This window comes from Hemibagrus wyckioides, linkage group LG20 (assembly GCF_019097595.1).
Source record: "Hemibagrus wyckioides isolate EC202008001 linkage group LG20, SWU_Hwy_1.0, whole genome shotgun sequence".
NCBI classification, from domain to species: domain Eukaryota; kingdom Metazoa; phylum Chordata; class Actinopteri; order Siluriformes; family Bagridae; genus Hemibagrus; species Hemibagrus wyckioides.
In genome coordinates this window covers 6,673,076-6,692,288 of record NC_080729.1, presented here as the reverse complement: position 1 = coordinate 6,692,288, position 19,213 = coordinate 6,673,076, and the positions used below count along the sequence as shown (strand labels likewise).

Here is a 19,213-nt window from a genome sequence, read left to right as displayed (position 1 = left end):
GCAAGAGAGTGAGTTAAAAGCCAGGCCTATGAGGTATTCCTCAGCAAAAAAATCTGCAACCGTATCTACTTTTGGAATAGTACGTGGAAAAGCTGAACAATCAGATATCAGTATGAAGAAAATAATATGTATAGCTATGTATAACTATTTAATATGAGAAAAATGTAAACAAAGATCCTTATGCTAGACTTTTTCCTGAGACTCAAAATGGAAGTTTTGAGTGTGGTATCTTCTGTGGCAGAAAAATCATGGTAATAATATTGTATTGTATAATATAATACTGGCACAAGATCGAACTGTAGTTTTACCACATACAGACGGAATTTTAGGGGGTTTTTTATTGCCCAATGCATAATTTTTCTCTATAATAGAATTTGTAAAATTGTTCTGGAGCAAAACCAATATGACGGGATCTTTAACAGAACTGTAATCAGAACGCTGGATAATTGACCCAAATATATGAATACTTTGTGGTCCACCAAGAACAACTCTTAATACAATAACAAGAAGAAAATTCAATGTTCATTTGAAACCAACTTAGTTTTATGAACATTGAAATTTTGTCAAAGGTTTTAATTCCAATGTGCCAGAGATTGGGGGTAAAAACCAAATCACATTTAATCAAGATATCTTTCGTGTAACATTGCTCTATGAACTGGTCTTTGACCATATTTGGTCTTGTGTACCATTAAATTCTCTTGTTTTTGTTCAGTGCCTTCTTGTGTTACTTCATCACCAAAAGTGCTCCCTGCAGGGGATTCCCTTCACTATACTAGCAAAACCCTTTCCACCTGCCACAACAGGAGGAAACGCTAACATTTAACAGATGGAAACATTTTAAATGTAGCAGTAGTCACAGCTATATAGCTTCATTCTAATGGCAATTTAGAGCAAGGGTCAAAGAATGAATAGGTTTTAGAAGACCGGCTCCATCTGTAAACTTGCTTTATGTTTAAAATAAAATGTCATTTTTCAGGAAAATAACACATATGTTAATGTTACCTACAGACTCATGGCTTAAAGTTGGCACTCATCTTTAGTTGTTGCTTTCCCAACCATCCCAAGGCACCATCTCATTTGGAAGAAGTCCATATCACGCATTACCTTGCTGTTTTCTGTACTATTTGCACTTTTTTATTACTTATTCGTTTTACTTTCAAAAGGATTTTGGCACCACTCCCTGAGATCAGTAGATTCTGTTTGACAGTGGAAACCCCTGGCAGATATGTGGGCTAGAGATATTCTAATAAACACCCTGATGACATGCAAATACATCTGACAGCCTGTGGCATCTTTTGATAACATTTTTAGCATGTTGGGATTCAGACAAGACAACATAAGTAATCAAGAACAATGTTCTGTGGCCTATTGTGAACTAATTAGTGTCACATGTGGAAGTCTTTCCAGCACCTCCTGATATCTCCTGGTCTGATTTGAACTCATTACAGTAAATGGCAAAAAAATTTAAACATGTCTGAATTCTTTTCAATCATGTTTTCTCCAAAGCCACCACTCAGTTCCATGGTGCTTGCAATCAGGTTTCCATTACGCCTGATGGAAAATGATTAAAAATGAAAGGGAAATGATGGATTCTGTATCTTTCACCCCTTAATGCTGAGCAGATACTGTCGACTTCATACTCCAAATGACATATTATTTTATCCAGCTGTCAATTGGTTCCCTGATTTTTATTATAGTTTTCTGGCATCACAAAAATGACAGTCACTACCGATTACCAACAACATAGTTCATTTATGTACAAAATTATTTAAGAAATCTTTCCTATAATGCAATGTGACAGTTCAAAAGTGATTAATGACAGTGGATTCTGACATTCATATCGATGTTATGTTATATGGATGTGATCAGTGGCCCAACATTTTCACACAGAGTAGATGCCTATTAGGCATTCCTTTTAGTCATTGTTCCTAACACACTTCCATTCACCATATATTTAGATTTCAATCTGTTTTCAAGCTGTCAAATGATCTCAGAATTCTTCCACAGACATGGCACTTAATGACTCTACATGCCATGTACTGGCAGTTCCCACCAGTGTGAAACTATGTGACTGGAAAAATCAACTGAGGTCCTAGTTCTCATATTTGTTGTAACTTTCTCATGAAGGCAACTATGGGTCTTAAGCTAAATTCGGAACGAGGTCATTAATATATGCAGTAGGTCTCAGCCCTTTTTCTAACTACCTGTTATTGTTTATTATTTATGTTAGGCATTCTACTAAAACCTAGACAAAATCATGATCATGCTTTACATTAATATCAACATCAAATTAATCTTGACCAATAAATTACCAAACAAATGACACTGGAATAAAAGATACAGTATAGTATAGCCATCTATCCACCCATTTTTATACCGCTTATCCTATACAGGCTCACAGTGAGCCTGAAGTGGATCCTGGATGGGGTGCCAAACCATTGCAGGGTACAATTTCACACACAGTAAAGACAATTTAAAGATGCCAATCAGCCTACAAAGCTTAAAAGAAAGCTAAGTCTTTGGACTAGGGTAAGGAAACCTCTGAAGAACAGGGAGAACATACACAATTCCATACACACAAAGAGGAAGTGAGAATCATTCCCCCAACACTTTACTTTCCTTTTACTTTTACCTGCCGTTAAACCTACCCTTTGTAAGTGAGTAGTGTGAATTCTTATAAATTTGCAAGCATGAGACCATCTTGCATATTTTGGTTGTTTATTAATTCTAATCAGTCTTCACCTCCAGAGAGCTTTGCTACAACTCACGGAATTTGCTGTGAGAACAGATCCATCAATTCCAATATAACATGTTGAAGAACTAGGAAAGTCTGTGAAAATGACTAAAATCATAACAAAATTGTTTCACCTTAGGCTTTTTCAGATAATCTACATAAGAACTGACAAGAAGACTTAATCATTAATAATGAAAGTTTAAAGGTTAAGAGGATTGAAGCCCATAATTTTCTGGCCTGTACAGCCTGAGGGGTGGAAACGAACATCAAATACGCCTTTTAGTGTGCTATATAACATTGTTTTGTTTTAGTGATGTTTTGCTGATAGTCTTGGAACAGTTGGAGAGCCTAAGAGGCAAAAATCAACCCAGTCTAGCTCTATTTAAATCACTCAGATCATCATGCAAAACATCAGCAGAGTCAACACTAGGTTCCTATCTGATAAGATGGATGACAGTCCCTCAGCACTTCTGGAATTTTCCCACAACACTGTTGCTTTAAGAGTTGATAATGGCCATCAGGAACAGTTTATGCCAAGCCAAGCAACAGTGAGATAACTCAAGCCAACCACCAATGTATGTTTTGGGTTTGGAAGACTTGCCAAAGATCCATCTAGAATGCACAAGAGGGCAAGTGACCCCTCTTTTAAAAATGACCCACAGCTCACGCTTACTAATAAATGGTCTTCTTGGGGTTTTTTTCCACTGCCTGAATCCAAAAAAGACTTATTAGAGCAGATGTTTGCACAGCTGTGGCCTTCGGAGGTACAGTCTGGAGTGCTCCTTTTTAGTTACAGTGCATAAAAAAAGGGAAGGGCTGGAATAAAACCAATTAGATACACCATCAGGTTTTTATGAAATGTGAGACACTTCTGTCTACAGCTCACTTTCCTCCTTGACACATATCAGGCATATTATCGCTCTGATTTGGAATGAAGCAAACAAGGAGTTTTCTTGGAATAATTGACATCATAGCTTAATCGGCAAGTTCCTATAAGCCTGATTTTGAGAAATATGCATTCCTATTACTATTGATGTTGATTATGTAACTCTAAAATTAATTTATATTCAAGATTTATTTGTTCAAATCCACGGTCATTCGAGGTCAAATTATACAATCAGATGTAATGATATGTGCAAAGCTGAGCTCAGTGATATCATTCACACTAAATCAAGTCTTCATCGACGTGCCAAATTACCTACTGATATATTCGTTTCTCACGTCTAGAATTTTCCGCTTTTGTTGCATAAAAACTGAAAATCCACAAATTAAATATTCAGCCCTTTTCAAAGCACAACTGTGTCATGATCTTAGAGGGATTTATTTTTGTTTGAAAAGTATTTGACAGTTGTTTGTAATGCTATTAACTGTACAAGGCCACATCTGTTCAACAAGTGATCTTCAAAATATGTTTTCACATGTGAATTTTCCCAAAATATTATTTATGTAATAAGATTGTAATAAGATTGATTATTTATGTAAAAAAGATTGGCTAGAGTTCACATTATATGTGATTTTGTCCCTCAGTCCAGATCTCATACAGGTGAAATACTGAGTCACTTGCAAGTCAGAAATCCAATAACAATGATATAGGTCACGTAAACAGTCCATGAACCAGATGTATATGCAGATTTACAGAAACAATTCATTAGAAAAAAAAAACAAATAGCTGACAGAACTGCTTCCAGGTGAACGTGAATTATGCCCGGTTGAGGAAATCAGTGATAAAATCCTGGTGCAGTTTGAAACAAAATCATCCTGTTAAGAGCCTGTCATCTGAAAAAAGAACGCTGGCACAAGTTGAATACAGACTTTATGGAATTTCATATTTTCATATTTATATTTCACTTTAGGATAACAGTATCAAACGGGGATTAGACCTGTTTTTTCATTCCCAAGAGAATGTGGCCAAGCCCAACTCAGAGCTGAAGTATCCAATTAGAGATTCCTCCCCCTGTCTGTGGAATTAATGGCTGACGTAAAGAGATTCCGATCCACAAAAGGGAAGAAAAAACTTTGTGTGAAAAACCAACAGAATTCTCAGTGTGCCTGAGTTCACAGATGATTTAGTCTGGCTGGTATGATGCCTAGTCACTTCATCATGAAATCCCTTTTCATCAGTGCAGGAGGACAAAGTGTGCACATCTATCTATCTAGTGAATATTCACACTTCAACACATATTACAGGCCAACATCTTTCCCAATACAAGTCAGTGGTGCCAGGACAGATGTCTCAGAGTTCAAAATATACCAGCAAATGTGTTTGAACAGGCCAGAACATGTAACATCTTCCTGAGAGAGGGGATCTCTGAAATGTGCCAAATGCTGAATGTTTTGAATTGTTGCAATGCATTGGGTATGCTTTAGCATTAGTGATGGCTCAGTGGTTAAGAGCTCTGGGTTAGTTATTAGAAGGTCACTGGCTAGATGAAGATGCCATTGTTGGGCCTTTAAGCAAGACCCATATCCACCTCTGCTTCAGGGGTCCTGTGCAATGACTCCCAAATAATTGTTCATGTGCCCCTGCCCCAAGCCTAGCAACCACATCCCTAAGTGTTTTAATTAACAGAGCAAAATATAGCTGTTTCAGACCAGCTATTCTCAGACCAGTGCTTCAGACCTAGTGGTTTATCACCTAGGATCAGCAATGATTGATTATAGTATGGAAACCGTAGTTTGCCATCAAAACCATCACAGATAAAAGGAGTTTCAAACATTCATAACCTCATTTAAGCTAAACGACATGATTCAAACTGTATTTAATGGTTTGGTTTTTGAATGTTTGGGGTTCAATCTAACTTCCATGATCCCAACATAATTCTGCATGCTTTAAAGCAATAGAGACTTCTATATCTTTGTACCAAAATGACCAGCACCCTGTGCAATTTGATTTACCCAGTTGCTAACTTAATACCAAATCAGTTGTTGCTACTACTACTACTACTTACTTACTAAATCTGAATCATAGAGTTAACTCATAGTAACACATGATCATCCTGTTATTCATTTTCATTAGCTGCCGAAATGGAAGTTACTGAAGATGAAGCACTCCGGAAGGAACTTTGCAGACACATTCATTTACATTTATGGGAAATTTGGAGTAGTCAGTTCACCTAACATGGAAGGGACAGTGGAAGAGCCCAGAAGAAACCCATAGAGACATAGAGGGGAACATGAAAACTCCACCCCAGTTTAGAATCAGTAGGATGTAGGACGTTTTGAGGCAATAAAGTGTCTAACAAAAGTAATTACCTAAGAGTCAATCGTTTTATTTACCTAGAATTGGAGAATTTCGGAGAATTGAGGCTCACATGAGAGAAAAACCCACAAAAGTGCATGAGGAAAAAATGCATTTGTTAAACACCGATGTCTGTTATTTTAATGTGAAATTGTATCGTCATTATAATCACTATGAGTCACAAGCAGGCACTTGGTTTTTATAATGAGTGAAAGAAACTGAACTGGTTTCATATCAAAGCAGCAGGCCTGACCGCAACTCATAAAAATGTACTTATTTTAACCCCAAATTCCTTTTACAACTGCGAAACCCTTTGCCGGGTAAAACTGTTTGTGCTGGTCATATATATTCCAAATTTTTACTTCTGCATTATGATCACAGAAATATTACTCTTGTTTATTTTTCAACCACTTAAAATACCTTACATTATGCTTATTGCTTAGTTATTCATCTTATCACACTAAATACTAAGAATGTTTCAGATAATATTTCAATATTTCAAAGTTCAAGGGGTTAACTCCAAGCCAATCATTTTCATGTAAACAGTAATAGTGTGTATAGTCCTCATATGTAAGGCTAGACATTTCCATGTTTTTGCTCCAGAGAAGCATATTATGGCCAGCAGTGCCTCTTTGATGCATTCAGTTCAGATTTATGTTTTAGGATTAGAATAAAACCCCATAAAAATTCTTGCTGAATTCCAAGAGTGGTGAGCATTTTTCTACAGTCAAATGTAAAACATATTCTTCCGAAGAAAAAAAATGAAAAATGTTCTTTCTTGTTCTCTCTTTGTTTCATTCCATCATTCTGTCTGCACTGACTTCTTTTTTAGCTTTCAAGTAAATGTTAATTTTACAGAGGATATATTAGCTTGATTGACTTAGTTAATGACTTTCCAGTAATACAAAGTATGATGGATGGATGGATGGATGGATGGATGGATGGATGGATGAATGGATGGACGGATGGATGGATGAATGGATGGACATTCCCATCAATTAACTTGAACACACACCCACTCAGAGCTACTCATACTGTAATGTCATATTCACCCTACGTGCCAAACCACCTTTAATACTCTTTAGTCATCAGACTGAGACACGTTTTGTGGCAGTGACACACTTTGCCACCTTTTATTACACACAGAAGAGTATATATTTTGTCATTATAGATATCTCGTCCCATGTTAGGCACTCAACCGAATAAGCTTTGTTTCGGCTTTATCAGTAGCGCTTCTGAGAACCAACAGTCATTTAGTGTTTTGTAAAAGTTTACACTAAAAAACTCACCTTAAAAGTTCTGTAAATATTGTGTAGGTTATTTGGGAAAGAGAAATAATGGTGCATTTATCAGCATCACCAGACATTACAGCTTCTAAAATAGTTTAACTAATTAATAGATTTTAAAATGAACAACATTAACCCCCTTTCAGTTTGAAAATAAATTTTAATACACAACTTTTCTCCCTTAAGCCTCAGCAGTTTTCTCTGGGTACTCCAATAATCCTAATCCAGTCCAAAGACATGCATTGTAGGCTGACTGGCATCTCTAAATTGTCTATAATGTGTGCAATTCTACTGTGATAGACTGTGATCCAGTCAATAATGTACCCTGCCTTGTGCCCCGAGTCTCCTGGGACAGCTTCCAGGTTCCCCTTGACCGGTAGGACGAACGGTGTAGAGGATGGATGGATGGATGGATGCATGGATGGATGGATGAACGGATGGATAGATGCACACGCATCTTCTTTAACCAATACTACCACTCACCATGGCATCTTTGCAACTATAGCCTCAGATGCCTCATCATAGCAAGAGCTGCAGTGATCCCCTATAGAACTGGGCTACAAACTGTTAGTTAGCTAGTAAGCTATTTCCTACTACATATCCACTTACAGTTTTGTTTGAAATTTAATGTTATAATTTAAGAAATAAAAAAAATAATTAAATTAATATGCCCTTCACAATCATAGATTTTAAATAAATGATTACACTCATTATGTTAAGTCACACACAACACCTACATCAACATCTAATTTACAAAATTTACAAAACAAGCAAGTCACAGAATCCAAGTAACATTATTTGTGTGTGGGTCTGAATGTGTATAACCAATGAGCAGTCAGCTAAGACTTAATAGTTTTTAACTGGAGCTAGACAAGCGGATGAAAAACATGGACATCCTTAAATGCACAATAAGCATGAAACTGAAAGATGTAGGGCTCTTTAATTTTATCCGCAAAGGCTCTTTGTGGCTGCAGGTTTTCATTCCAGACAAATAGGAGGTACACTTGATAGCTGATTGGCACCCAAGATGAGCTATTAAACAAGTAGAAACAGGTGTGACTCCAGCCTGCTTGGAGTGAAAGCCTGCAGCCTCAGCAGCCCTTTTTGGACAAGACTGAAGACCCCATAATGGTTTGAATTAAACAAACTCTGAACGAAAACGGTGCAAAGAAGACCCAATTTCCTGTCAGTCCTAGCCATTATGTTTGAGCTTGTTAAACAGCAGGATTTTGGAGATTTGCTAAATACGTTGTCAAGGTGTAAGGCAAGAAAGAAGACAGATGCATAATGGGCATAGCATCAAGGCAATTTAAATACTTATAATGGATATGTAATGTTGAAATGTATTCCTTTTTATTTATTTTTCTTGCATGGTGGAGTATAAATATGGCTGCACTGGCTCATGTGTGACAGAGTGAGGAGCTGGTCCCTGTGTAAGCTCCTGCCCTGGAACCCAGGATTTACTAATCCCCTGGGACTCAAAGATGTAAAGGTGTGTAAAATTTCACGTATCCCTGCCCATGTAAAGGAACTTCTCCTCACAGCACTACTCACGATGGTTTACCTGTTAGCACTTTGTTACTATGTTATAGAAACACTAGAGTAGATAGAACATCTAACTCATCCTTTCCATTCATCCATCCTTTCAGTCTCTGGTCCATTCATCCATCCAAATAGGAAGAAACATCTATAACCAAAAAACATAGACAATGTTTTAAACATTCCTAAACCTCACTAAACTTGGCCAAGTTAATATGTAAATTATTTATTTGTGAATTATAGTCATTTTACTTTAAGACTATAAAAGAATAAATATTCAAGCCACACAAAATCTAAAATGAAAGGGTAAAATGTAAGTTTTGGTATGAGTTAGGTTTATTCTTTGACTTTTGTCAGTGTCACACTGAATGAGGATGAATGCTGTCCATATAAATTTGGAGCATTAAAAGTTTAAAACGTTGAGCCCTTACTACACATACACTGTTCATTCAGTCTCAGGAAAACCAAAACGCTTACTAAACATGAAGCGGATAATGCTGAGCCTATACCGACAGTATGGTAGATCAATCCCAAAGAAGAACGTGATGTGAGGTTGATTCTCAAGACCATCTTCAACGTAGAGGTGGGTGGTCTGTTTTTTTCTGATCTTCCGAAAGCTTCAGGAGCCAACTTTTAGTCCTGATAGATACTGTGTCAAGCTATAGTGGAACACTTCCACACATTTAAGCTAAACCACATATTGCTTTCTGTAAGACCACAGTTTAAGCCATTCCAGGTCATTAAGATAGTTGATGTGAATCACAGCACCACTTTCCATGCACTCAGAAATCATTTAACATGTTTCTTTATTAAAATGATCTCCGGCTTTCCTCGACTTAAAGCCTGCTGACATAATCTCTGCTCACCCACTCATAACAAAATTGTCAGGGTTACGCCTAAAACAGGCTAGGGCAGACCACACAGAGAGACACACACAGGAATGTGCACATAACACACATTCATGCACTCCGTTGCCAAGCCATCTGCTTAGCCTTTGTTTCAAAGTGGGTTTGTATTTTCATCTACAACAACACTGGTGAGCTTCAAATCACAAACAAAACAAAAACCGTTTATGTGTAGTAGCAAACAAATACGGAAACAGTCTGCAGTGGTTTACAGTGAACAGTGGGGGGCGGCTTTGAGCTGATGGTTATGAGATATGAGATGCCTTTATTCAACAAATGCTGTTCAAATCTATCTATCTATCTATCTATCTATCTATCTATCTATCTATCTATCTATCTATCTATCTATCTATCTGTATGTCATGTATATTTCTGTTTATTTATTTAGTCAATTTAACATAGCACTGTACTTTTAATAATTTAATATAGTAAAATGGTAAAATGGAAGCACATTTTGCAGCATACAGATGTTTACAAGAATTCAGAGATAAGCTGTGTAAGGCATCACAGCTTAAACTTAAACAAATAATTAAAAGTCACTAAAAATCAATAGGATTTTAATTTAGTGTAGCATTTTAATTATTTTTTTCATTTTGGACGGTTCTTGGTTTGTTTGAAAGTTATGTACTTACCACTTATGGACTTTTTTTTACCTTAGCGGACAATTTAACGGAAAAACCAATAGGCCCTATGAACTGTGTGCATGGCCAGTAAAATGTAATAGATTTTTCCTGTGGTTTTGCTCTTGACAAAACCTCTGAGAATCCAAATGCCCTGTTTTTGGAAACTTCACCTGCTCCAGTGCTGTGATTGAAGTCTCTGCTTCCACACTCCAAGAATTACAAATGGCCAGAATGCCTGAACTGGAATGAGTTGCTTTAGAGCCAGATCCTCACGTAGTGACCATAAAAGGTCGAAAAAGAAAATTTTTGCAGAAAGGGAGGGCAGCAAAGAAGAAGTGGTTTAGAGCCAGTCATCGAAGAACAAGCACTTCCACAGTGTTTTCTCAAGTATAGAGGAAAAATTAGATTACATTAAGAACTACAAACTCAATAAGGAAGGAACAAAAGGGTAAAATATGTCAAATGTCATCTGACTCTCAGAAAGTTTAACAAGGTCAGTTGCTTCAACTTCTGTTCATTTTGTAGGATCAATTGCAAAATATAACCCCAATTAATGTATTATCATTGTACTGATTAATGTTTGTCCATCCAGGTATTATTCTCATTGTAGAGTTTGGAGTGGAGGGAGCTTTCTTATTACAAGCGCTTATAGTAATATTTTAATATATTGCTTGAAAATCAATCAAATAAATATAATAAAATAAATAAAAAATACTGCATTGAAACATACAATAATATTCCAGAAACTCAGATTTTTATTTAGAATTATTCAGTATTAACAACAGGCATTCTACTGGAATAATAAGTATTTTACCGCTAATACAATAGCGCCCCCTAAAGGCACATAAAGTCTGCAAATAAATTTTTTACATTTCAAAATTCCACTTTTTGGCTATTTGAAAAATATTTACATTTACCAGGTACAGGGATTCATTTCGCATACGTTCCAGACTATAATGAAAATAATCACAAGACAAAATAACATTCTGCAAACAGAAACCGTGTTAGTGTGAATTGTAAACTTTCCATTAATGCCATTATTATTGATGAATGATTTGGACAAAATAAAATAAATCACACCAAATTTGGGCATGGATCTCAGGAACTAATTAAATTAAAGAAGCAACCTTCACACCACAAAGGTGTTATGACGCCATTTGGATTACAATAATATAATGTCTTTGTACACTCACTGGCTATGTCACTACAAACTCCTGTACTTTCTCAATCATGCAGTTGTTCAACCTGCCAATCATGCGGTCAAAAGCTTCAGTTAATGTTCAGGATAACTGAATTTCTATGTAAGAATTCACAATGCATTGAACCTAAGAGGATAATGGGCTACTACAGAAGAAGACCATAGCAGGTTCTACATTACAGGATCCTTGAAACTAGATGAACATGAAGATTGGAAAACACTGAGAAAGTGGCCTGAGTATATTACAGTGTTTCATATTCCATAGTTAAAATGTTATATATAAAATATGAGAGAGAGAGAGAGAGAGAGAGATGATCGAGAGAACAGACTGCAGTGTACTTTAACAAATAAAAGCAGTGATAGCACACGTTTTACTTGCACAACTGATAAGGGCTTATATCTAAAACATTGTACTTCACTGTAAACTTGTCTATCTTTATGAATGCATCTTTTATATCTCCATGTATTTATACAGAGTGCTAAAACATGTAAATGTTATGCAGTAGTATGCTGGCACGGTTATGTGTTCCCTTAGAGAGGAGCTGCAGGTGGGGCTGAAAACGAGATGGAAAATGCCAAAGAATAAATATTTAAAGAAGTATTTTAGACCTGCCTAACCCCTTTAAACATCAGAACACAATTATACAGAGAGAGCAGTCTTTTTTATTCCACCCAAAAAAACAGCAGATGAGGCACAGGAATTCGTGAATGACTGGCAGTGGTGCAGATTGTAGTTACAAATTCTCCGCTTGAAACTTGCTCTGATGTTACAACCTCCCTGTCTCTCGAGGTCCGTGGTAAAAGGTAGCACATTTTTAATTTAAGTTATCGAAACATGTATTTGTCCAGCTGATCACCTTTATCCTATGACTAAACATTTCTACTTTGCTGGGAATGATCTCTTGCAGGACGACCCCACCCCATGACTCTGAACATGAATGGTTTACTAAATGGTTTAATGAGTGTAAAAATCCAAATTATATGCTATAGCTATAATAGTCCCTGGATTTCAGAGTGATCTGTTAGACATTGCTTGCTGCCACCATCATCACGAACTAAGTAAATATCTTCTCTCTCCATTACAGTTCTAAAGTAAAATCTATTCAAAGGCATGCTGAAACTTTTCTAAGCACGTTGCTTCACAGGGTAGACTCGCTTAAAACGCTTTCATTATCACCCTTTTAATCTGCATCCACTTGTCCTGCAGTGCTTCTTTAAAGCTGTCTGTCATGAGGAAGTAAAACACAGGGTTGATGGCACTGTGAGCAAATCCAATCGGCCGTGTCACTATGTAAGCCGCATTGATGTAGTCCACCATACACCGTGACAAATTTAGTTCAGGAAGCCGTGATGCGAGTCGCACGTTCCTCATTACATGGATGGGTGTGTAGAGCAGCAGAAACATGATTGCTGCAGACCTCACGATTTTTACTGGCCTTTGGAAGGAAGTCCCAAGCACTTCCTGTCTTTTCACTAGTACAGAAACCATCTTTTGTGATGCTAGAAACAAAGCCACCAATGGCATCACATATCCAGTTACGGTGAGAACTATGCTGTAGATCAGAGTAACTTTGGCCACACCCAGGCTTGCGAAATCACGACACACTGTCCAGCCATTTTCCTCCAAGTCCTGGATAATGAAGACAATGAGAGGAGCGATTTGAGCATTCACCCAGATCCAGTTCAGGATGGTGATGCATACTGCAGCCTTGAGAGTCAACAGGATGTGTTCTCGCTGTGGGTGACACAGCAGCAAGAACCGGTCCACACTTACCCACATCATGAAAAGAATGCTGGAGTACAAGTTGACATGGAGGATGTAGCGATTAATCATGCATAGTGCAGTATTGAATTTCTTCAGGTTGTGAGCATAGTTGTAGGACAGCTCAGGTAAAGTGCACAGGAAGATGAGGTCAGACACAGACAGGTTAAACAGGTACACATTAGTGGACTTCCAAGCAGGGAGGCAAAAGATATAGCCCAGGACCACCACTAGGTTCCCGATGAAGCCAACGGTAAATTCCAGCCCATACATTGGCGAGAGGTAATCTCTCTCTAAAATTGGAGTGATGAAACTGGAACAGTTGTCCTGCAGCAATAAAAATGATTGTACATATAATTACTGCACATAAAGAGCTCTATTTTCATGCCACTCTAATCATAATTTGCTAGTTAATGCTGTCATTTTGTTTCTTGGTTGAGACACAATCTAATGTCTTCCACCATTGAGTTCTGTAGCTGTTTTTATGGTCAGAATTTCATCCTGTGCTAATGTGTATGGAACTGTGCGAAAGGGTTTTGTGCATTTCAATATCAATTGTCCATATAATCCAAATATTAACCATATATAGCAAACTAAAACAACTTGTTAAGTTGAGGCTACATTTGCTTCCCTGTTCAATCTCATGACTTCCCAGATTTTTAATTATGCCTGCTATGGAATCGAAACAAACAATCAGATCATTTAGATACTTCTCTTTAAAATTTATCAATAATAATAATAATAATAATAATAATAATAAGAAGAAGAAGAAGAAGAAGAAGAAGAATCTTTTAACCTTGGTTTGGTTCATAAATAATATAAGTAATGTATTATTATTATTATTATTATTATTATTATTATTATTATTATTATTGTGTGTGTATGTGTGTGTGTATACCTAAGACAATGTAGTTGCTGTAATTTTTTTTTTTTTGGTTATTTGAAGACATCTTCGTTATTGGACACATGTTACTTAGTTATTGTAATGTATTACCTGAAACCCAACCCCCTGTTATATTTGTGGAAAGATAACACCTTCACTGACACTAAGATATATACAAATTCATCTTGTGCTTGTGCCATGGCCATGAAAATAGAGCTCATATTCACTGTGGCATGAGGTTGTAGACAGAACCTATAACCATGCAAGATTTAATTTTACACAGGGGATTTCTCATGGTAATGATGAGATTTATGTAAAGCATTCCAAATTTCTTTGTATAAAAACTATTAGGCTTCAGCCTATGATGTGTCTGTATAAAGAACATGTTTAAAAGACCAGGATTAATAGCACAAAGCAAAAAAGCTAATTTTCTCCTTATTTTAGATTACAGACAATCAGGACATGACTGATCTGTACCTGTATAATAATACCTGAGAAAATTTTAGTTTTATTTATTATAAACATGTGAATTCTCTCTCTCTCTCTCTGTCTATCTCTCTCTCTCTCTTTCTCATTTTTCTCAGTCTAAAAAGACTATAATTTAGTTTATGCATGATATCTTGAAAAAAACAAATAAATAAATTTGATTATTGTTATTTATAAATACAGAAATATCTTGTAAATAATCTGACAATTAAAATCTAATTTGCCTAAAGCTACACTCTTAGGAAATTTGGAAAGATATAAGAAATATATAGTTGTTCCTCTAGATGAAGCCTTGAAGGTTGAGTGCTGAATCCAGCAGCAAAAATTATTCCCTTCAGAAAGGGCTTTAAGATCAATTTACATGATCCAATGAAACCTTAAAGAACCCTTAAAATAATACAAGAGATATTAATAATACTCTCTGATAGTAGATTTATCACAGTGCTAAAAGTTCATTAATATAAAATCAAACTGACGCATCAGGTGGATAAATATCCTTTGTCATCAATGATACTCAATGATACATATTTATACATATGATCTAATACACGTTATCTTACTCAAAGTATATTTGAAGCATTCTTACCATTTTGCTCGTTGGTCTGTTGGCTTTGGGAGTGTGAAGTCAGCTTATCAGGGTTCTTTATTCCAAAAATCACTGCAACACCCATTTGTAGCGCATCATCATTAAGTGTAAAGTGTACACTGTATTTATTTGGTATTTTTCTAACCAGAGATCTGATGCAATGACACACTGATGCAATCTGATGCAACGATCACTTTGTTGCTTTTCTTCTTTCTTTCTTTCTCTGCCTCTATATCTGACTTTCGTCCGTGTTTATTCAATTATTGTCAATTCTGAGACATTCGTAGAGGTACAGACGGAGAGGTGCTAAGTTTTGATGACTCAACATTATTTTATTGCAATCGTACAATAAAACTTGATATCGTCTTTACTATTCATGAAGCAAGCATTGCTAAATAGTCGTTCATACGGCCCCTTTAGGACACCAGACCCTTCTGCTGTTTTTCAGCTCCTAGAGTGTACTAACAAGCCTCAGTGGCAAGCCTATTTTTGCATAGAATATCTCTAGAACCACTAGTAATTTCATTTGATGAAAGAAATGGGTTAATATCACCCCCAATTTTACCTACTCTATGTGAAATATACTGTATGTGGCACCTTTAGTAGCAATTAATGCAACCTAATGTATCCAGTAACTGGAGATGAGTCTTTTACATTACTGGTGAGAATCTTGTTCCACTCTTTTTTGTAGCATTGCTTTGATTCATTGCTTTATTTCAGATAGATTAAGGTCATGCAACAACATCTCAATGGTGTCCATGTCAGGACTTGAACTAATCTAAATTTTTGTTTTACTTTGAATCATTAGAAATGACTTGTTCTTGTGTTTCAAATCATTGTCTTGCTTCAAAACCCAATTGCTCATTGAGCTTAAGATCAGGGATTGATGTCCAGATATTCTCCTTTCTGGTAGAAAGCAGAATTAATAGTTCCATCAATTATAGCAAGGAGCATCCCCATACCATAACACTACCAATACGATGTTTGACTGTTGGTACAATTACTGTTGTTACTTCTTGTTTAATGTTGTGTTAGCCTTATACCATGCAGTATGAACCATTCCTTCAAACCTCTTATCATTCCAATTGTAATATATGAAATGAGACATTATGTTCCAGGTGGTTAGCAATGTTTTTGCCTTGCAACCCTCCCATTGATACTATTTCTGTCTCTAAAGCTTCTGATGATGGAATCATAAATACCTTGGAGCCTTAGAATTGGCTCAGCCATTGAAATATTTCAAAAACTTTCTTCGACATCCCACTACAAAGAAGGTTCTACTTAACATTTAGATTCAACATAGCTGGCAGTAATGAAAGTTGAGTCGGTCTCGAATTTAGCCCAATCGTCAATTAAATTTGGTTCATTTTTGACTGTTTAACTAAGGAGGGCAAATACTTCTTCACACAGTGCTAGTTGATGTTGGATAAGTTTCCTACAATAGTTGAAATGATCATTTGAATGCTTTGTCTTATATTTCACTTTGTTCGAAGATCTGATTGTGAAACATTTTTATAATGGATAACTTTATTTTTATATTAAGCGTTTCAGAAGATACTACTTCTCAAATGTAAAGTAAATGTAAATATAAACTGATCTACAGTTAATAGAGTCAGAACACCTTGTTCAGATTAATACTCTTCTATTCAGAAAACCGACATACAGTAGAAAAAGCTACACAACCAGAATGGAGGAAGACTAAGAACAGGAGACCAGAGATCCTCAGGCAGTTAACATGAACCCTGTGCTATTACATTCACAAATGTTTGAAATGGTTGCAGTGGAGATCTGTGGAGACCTTTTGCTTCACTCTCTTAACTTTTCTCTCCTTTCTTTGTTGCAGACCATTGGGTTGGATAGAGGTCTTGTGCACTGTGCAGTTGTACAGTGACAATGTGCAGGTATTTCTCTGTCTCAACTAATATCTGACTGGGTAAGATGACATTTTAAGTCTGGACTTGATTAAAGTGTATATGACTGTGTGACAGGAATATTGAATTCTGCAATTGTACGTAATTGTATCTGGATTTTCTGTGCAAGTCAGCAAAGCTCCACTTATAAGACGACCCAGTCCCTCAAACAAATCCTTGTGACAAGCGTCTTTATCGTATTTTAGTTCAGTAGTGTGCTTTTGGTACCTGTCTTATTTATTCTATATAAATGATGACACAGTGCTTCAAGAACTTTCTGGAGATTGCTTTCACCAACACCTGCTAAACTCGAAGGAGCATTCAGAAACCCATATGGCATTACCAAGTAATCATAGTGGCCCATGTTTGTGATTTGTTTCCATATCCATCAGCCAGCTCTCCCCCTCATACAACAGCTACCCATAGCTGAGTTTCAGAATCTCTGTAGAACCCCAATATGGGGAGGAAGACTCCGGAGGTAGGTGGAATTTTAATCTATTTAGTTTTAGCTTATTTTAGCTTAGATTTCTGTCTCTTGTGTACTCTCTCTGTCTTATTCTAACAGTGAGCTGAGATTGATAAATCTGTGTGTGTGTGAGAGGACAATAAAAGTGAGGTAGAGGTGGCTGTAGATAAAGATAACCATCCAGAGAGAATATCAGGATACTAATGAAGTATATTTACGGCAATGCAACATTTTCGAAGGGCCTGAATAGGTTTGCCGTGTGAAAGTCTCTATCTGCTGTAAATGACAGCTGTTTATTGAAAGTTAATACTAAGTTTGTTTACTTATTGTTTTGTTTTATCTTTTGCTATGGAATAATTATTGGACTTTTGGTATCCGTCTGCATTATTCAAGGTAGCATCTGTCAAAATACTTTTACAGTCGCATCTTCTTGGTTTTGTTGTAGACCAATGCCCCTGAGGTCACAGACTAGGCATCTAAAGCTATCAAAGGTGAATATAGCCCTTAATAACATTTTTATAAAGCTATGTTTACAATCTCTGTTTGTACGTGGTTATACACCCATAAAGCTGCTTTTTGTACATCAATCCTTTATTGATTTTTGTTTCTTTTCGTTTAAGATCAATAAAGATGATAGTTGTAAAAGAGCAAAGAAGCTGGGAATATTCTCAGAGTTATGAGGACTGGAGGCGTGGTCTTTGCAGCAAGCCAAAGTCACGAAGCTTCTCAAGCACATCATCATGCAGGTTGGTAGTTGCATGATTACTGCACTGTAAGAGCACCTGGCGGTTGTATACATCAATAAAGCCACTGTCTCTGGTGTCCATGTACTTTGAAAAGTCAGGGTAAACTCAGGAATAGCACTATTTTGGATTCAGAGTGGCCGCTGCGTGCACACCGCTATCTTGGATTAAAGGACAACTGCTGATATTACTGAAGTGTGTATGTATACAGGTCAGCGCTAGTTTGTGTATTTTGTGTATCTGTGCTTTTGTCTCGACTGTTTGCACTAGGTTGCACATGATGCACTTTATATGGCCAGGACGACTTTGGCTCTGTTTTGTTTTATGTAGCACCATGGTCCTGGAGAAATGTTGTTTAAGTTCACTGTGTACTGCTGCTGCTATATATGGTTGAAGTGATAATAAAAGCTTCTTGACTTGACTTAAGTTTTTAAGACACAAACACTGCAATAGTTGATAGTGAGGCCTGCCTCAGTGTCATGCCCTTAATTAGGTTGCAACTTACCAAGGCATCAAGGTCATTGCATTTAGTGGTACATCTTGCATTTTTTAATCAGATACCCAATACCTTTAGTGGCAAAATCATTGTGGTCAAGGACAACAAGGCATGGCTATAAACAGTGCCTTGTGCATTGTATGGAGTCCACATACCATGCCACAGGAAAATCCACTGCCATGGCAAATGTTCTGGCTAAATGCTCTGTATCACCACTGAGCTCTATACAAATATTTCCAGACATGCTTTATTATACTTGTGAAAGCCACAAGAGGAGGGTGAGGGGCAGGTCTAGCTCTGTCCTGCTCAGGCCTTTATGTCATACCAGTATGGTTTCCAGTTGTTCTTCACTGTAACA

The 19,213-nt window shown here is 36.7% G+C and overlaps 1 protein-coding gene and 1 long non-coding RNA gene across 2 annotated transcripts; one reads left to right on the top strand and one right to left on the bottom strand.

Moving 5' to 3' along the window:
• Positions 1 to 12,679: 12,679 nt before the first annotated feature.
• LOC131341996 (succinate receptor 1-like) lies at positions 12,680 to 13,586 on the bottom strand. The gene has a single exon (XM_058372703.1). It carries the CDS (start codon positions 13,556 to 13,558, stop codon positions 12,680 to 12,682), a length of 879 nt encoding a protein of 292 aa, XP_058228686.1. The 5' UTR covers positions 13,559 to 13,586.
• Positions 13,587 to 17,168: 3,582 nt separating this feature from the next.
• On the top strand, positions 17,169 to 18,653 carry LOC131371205 (uncharacterized). The gene is made up of 3 exons (XR_009207514.1): positions 17,169 to 17,628; positions 18,062 to 18,107; positions 18,237 to 18,653. It is a non-coding gene; the product is annotated as an uncharacterized LOC131371205 (long non-coding RNA).
• The last annotated feature ends 560 nt before the right edge of the window (positions 18,654 to 19,213 follow it).

What these genes read in the sequence shown, in the direction of transcription:
- LOC131341996 (XM_058372703.1), bottom strand. Translation starts at nt 13,558, where the DNA reads ATGTATGGGCTGGAATTTACCGTTGGCTTCATCGGGAACCTAGTGGTG.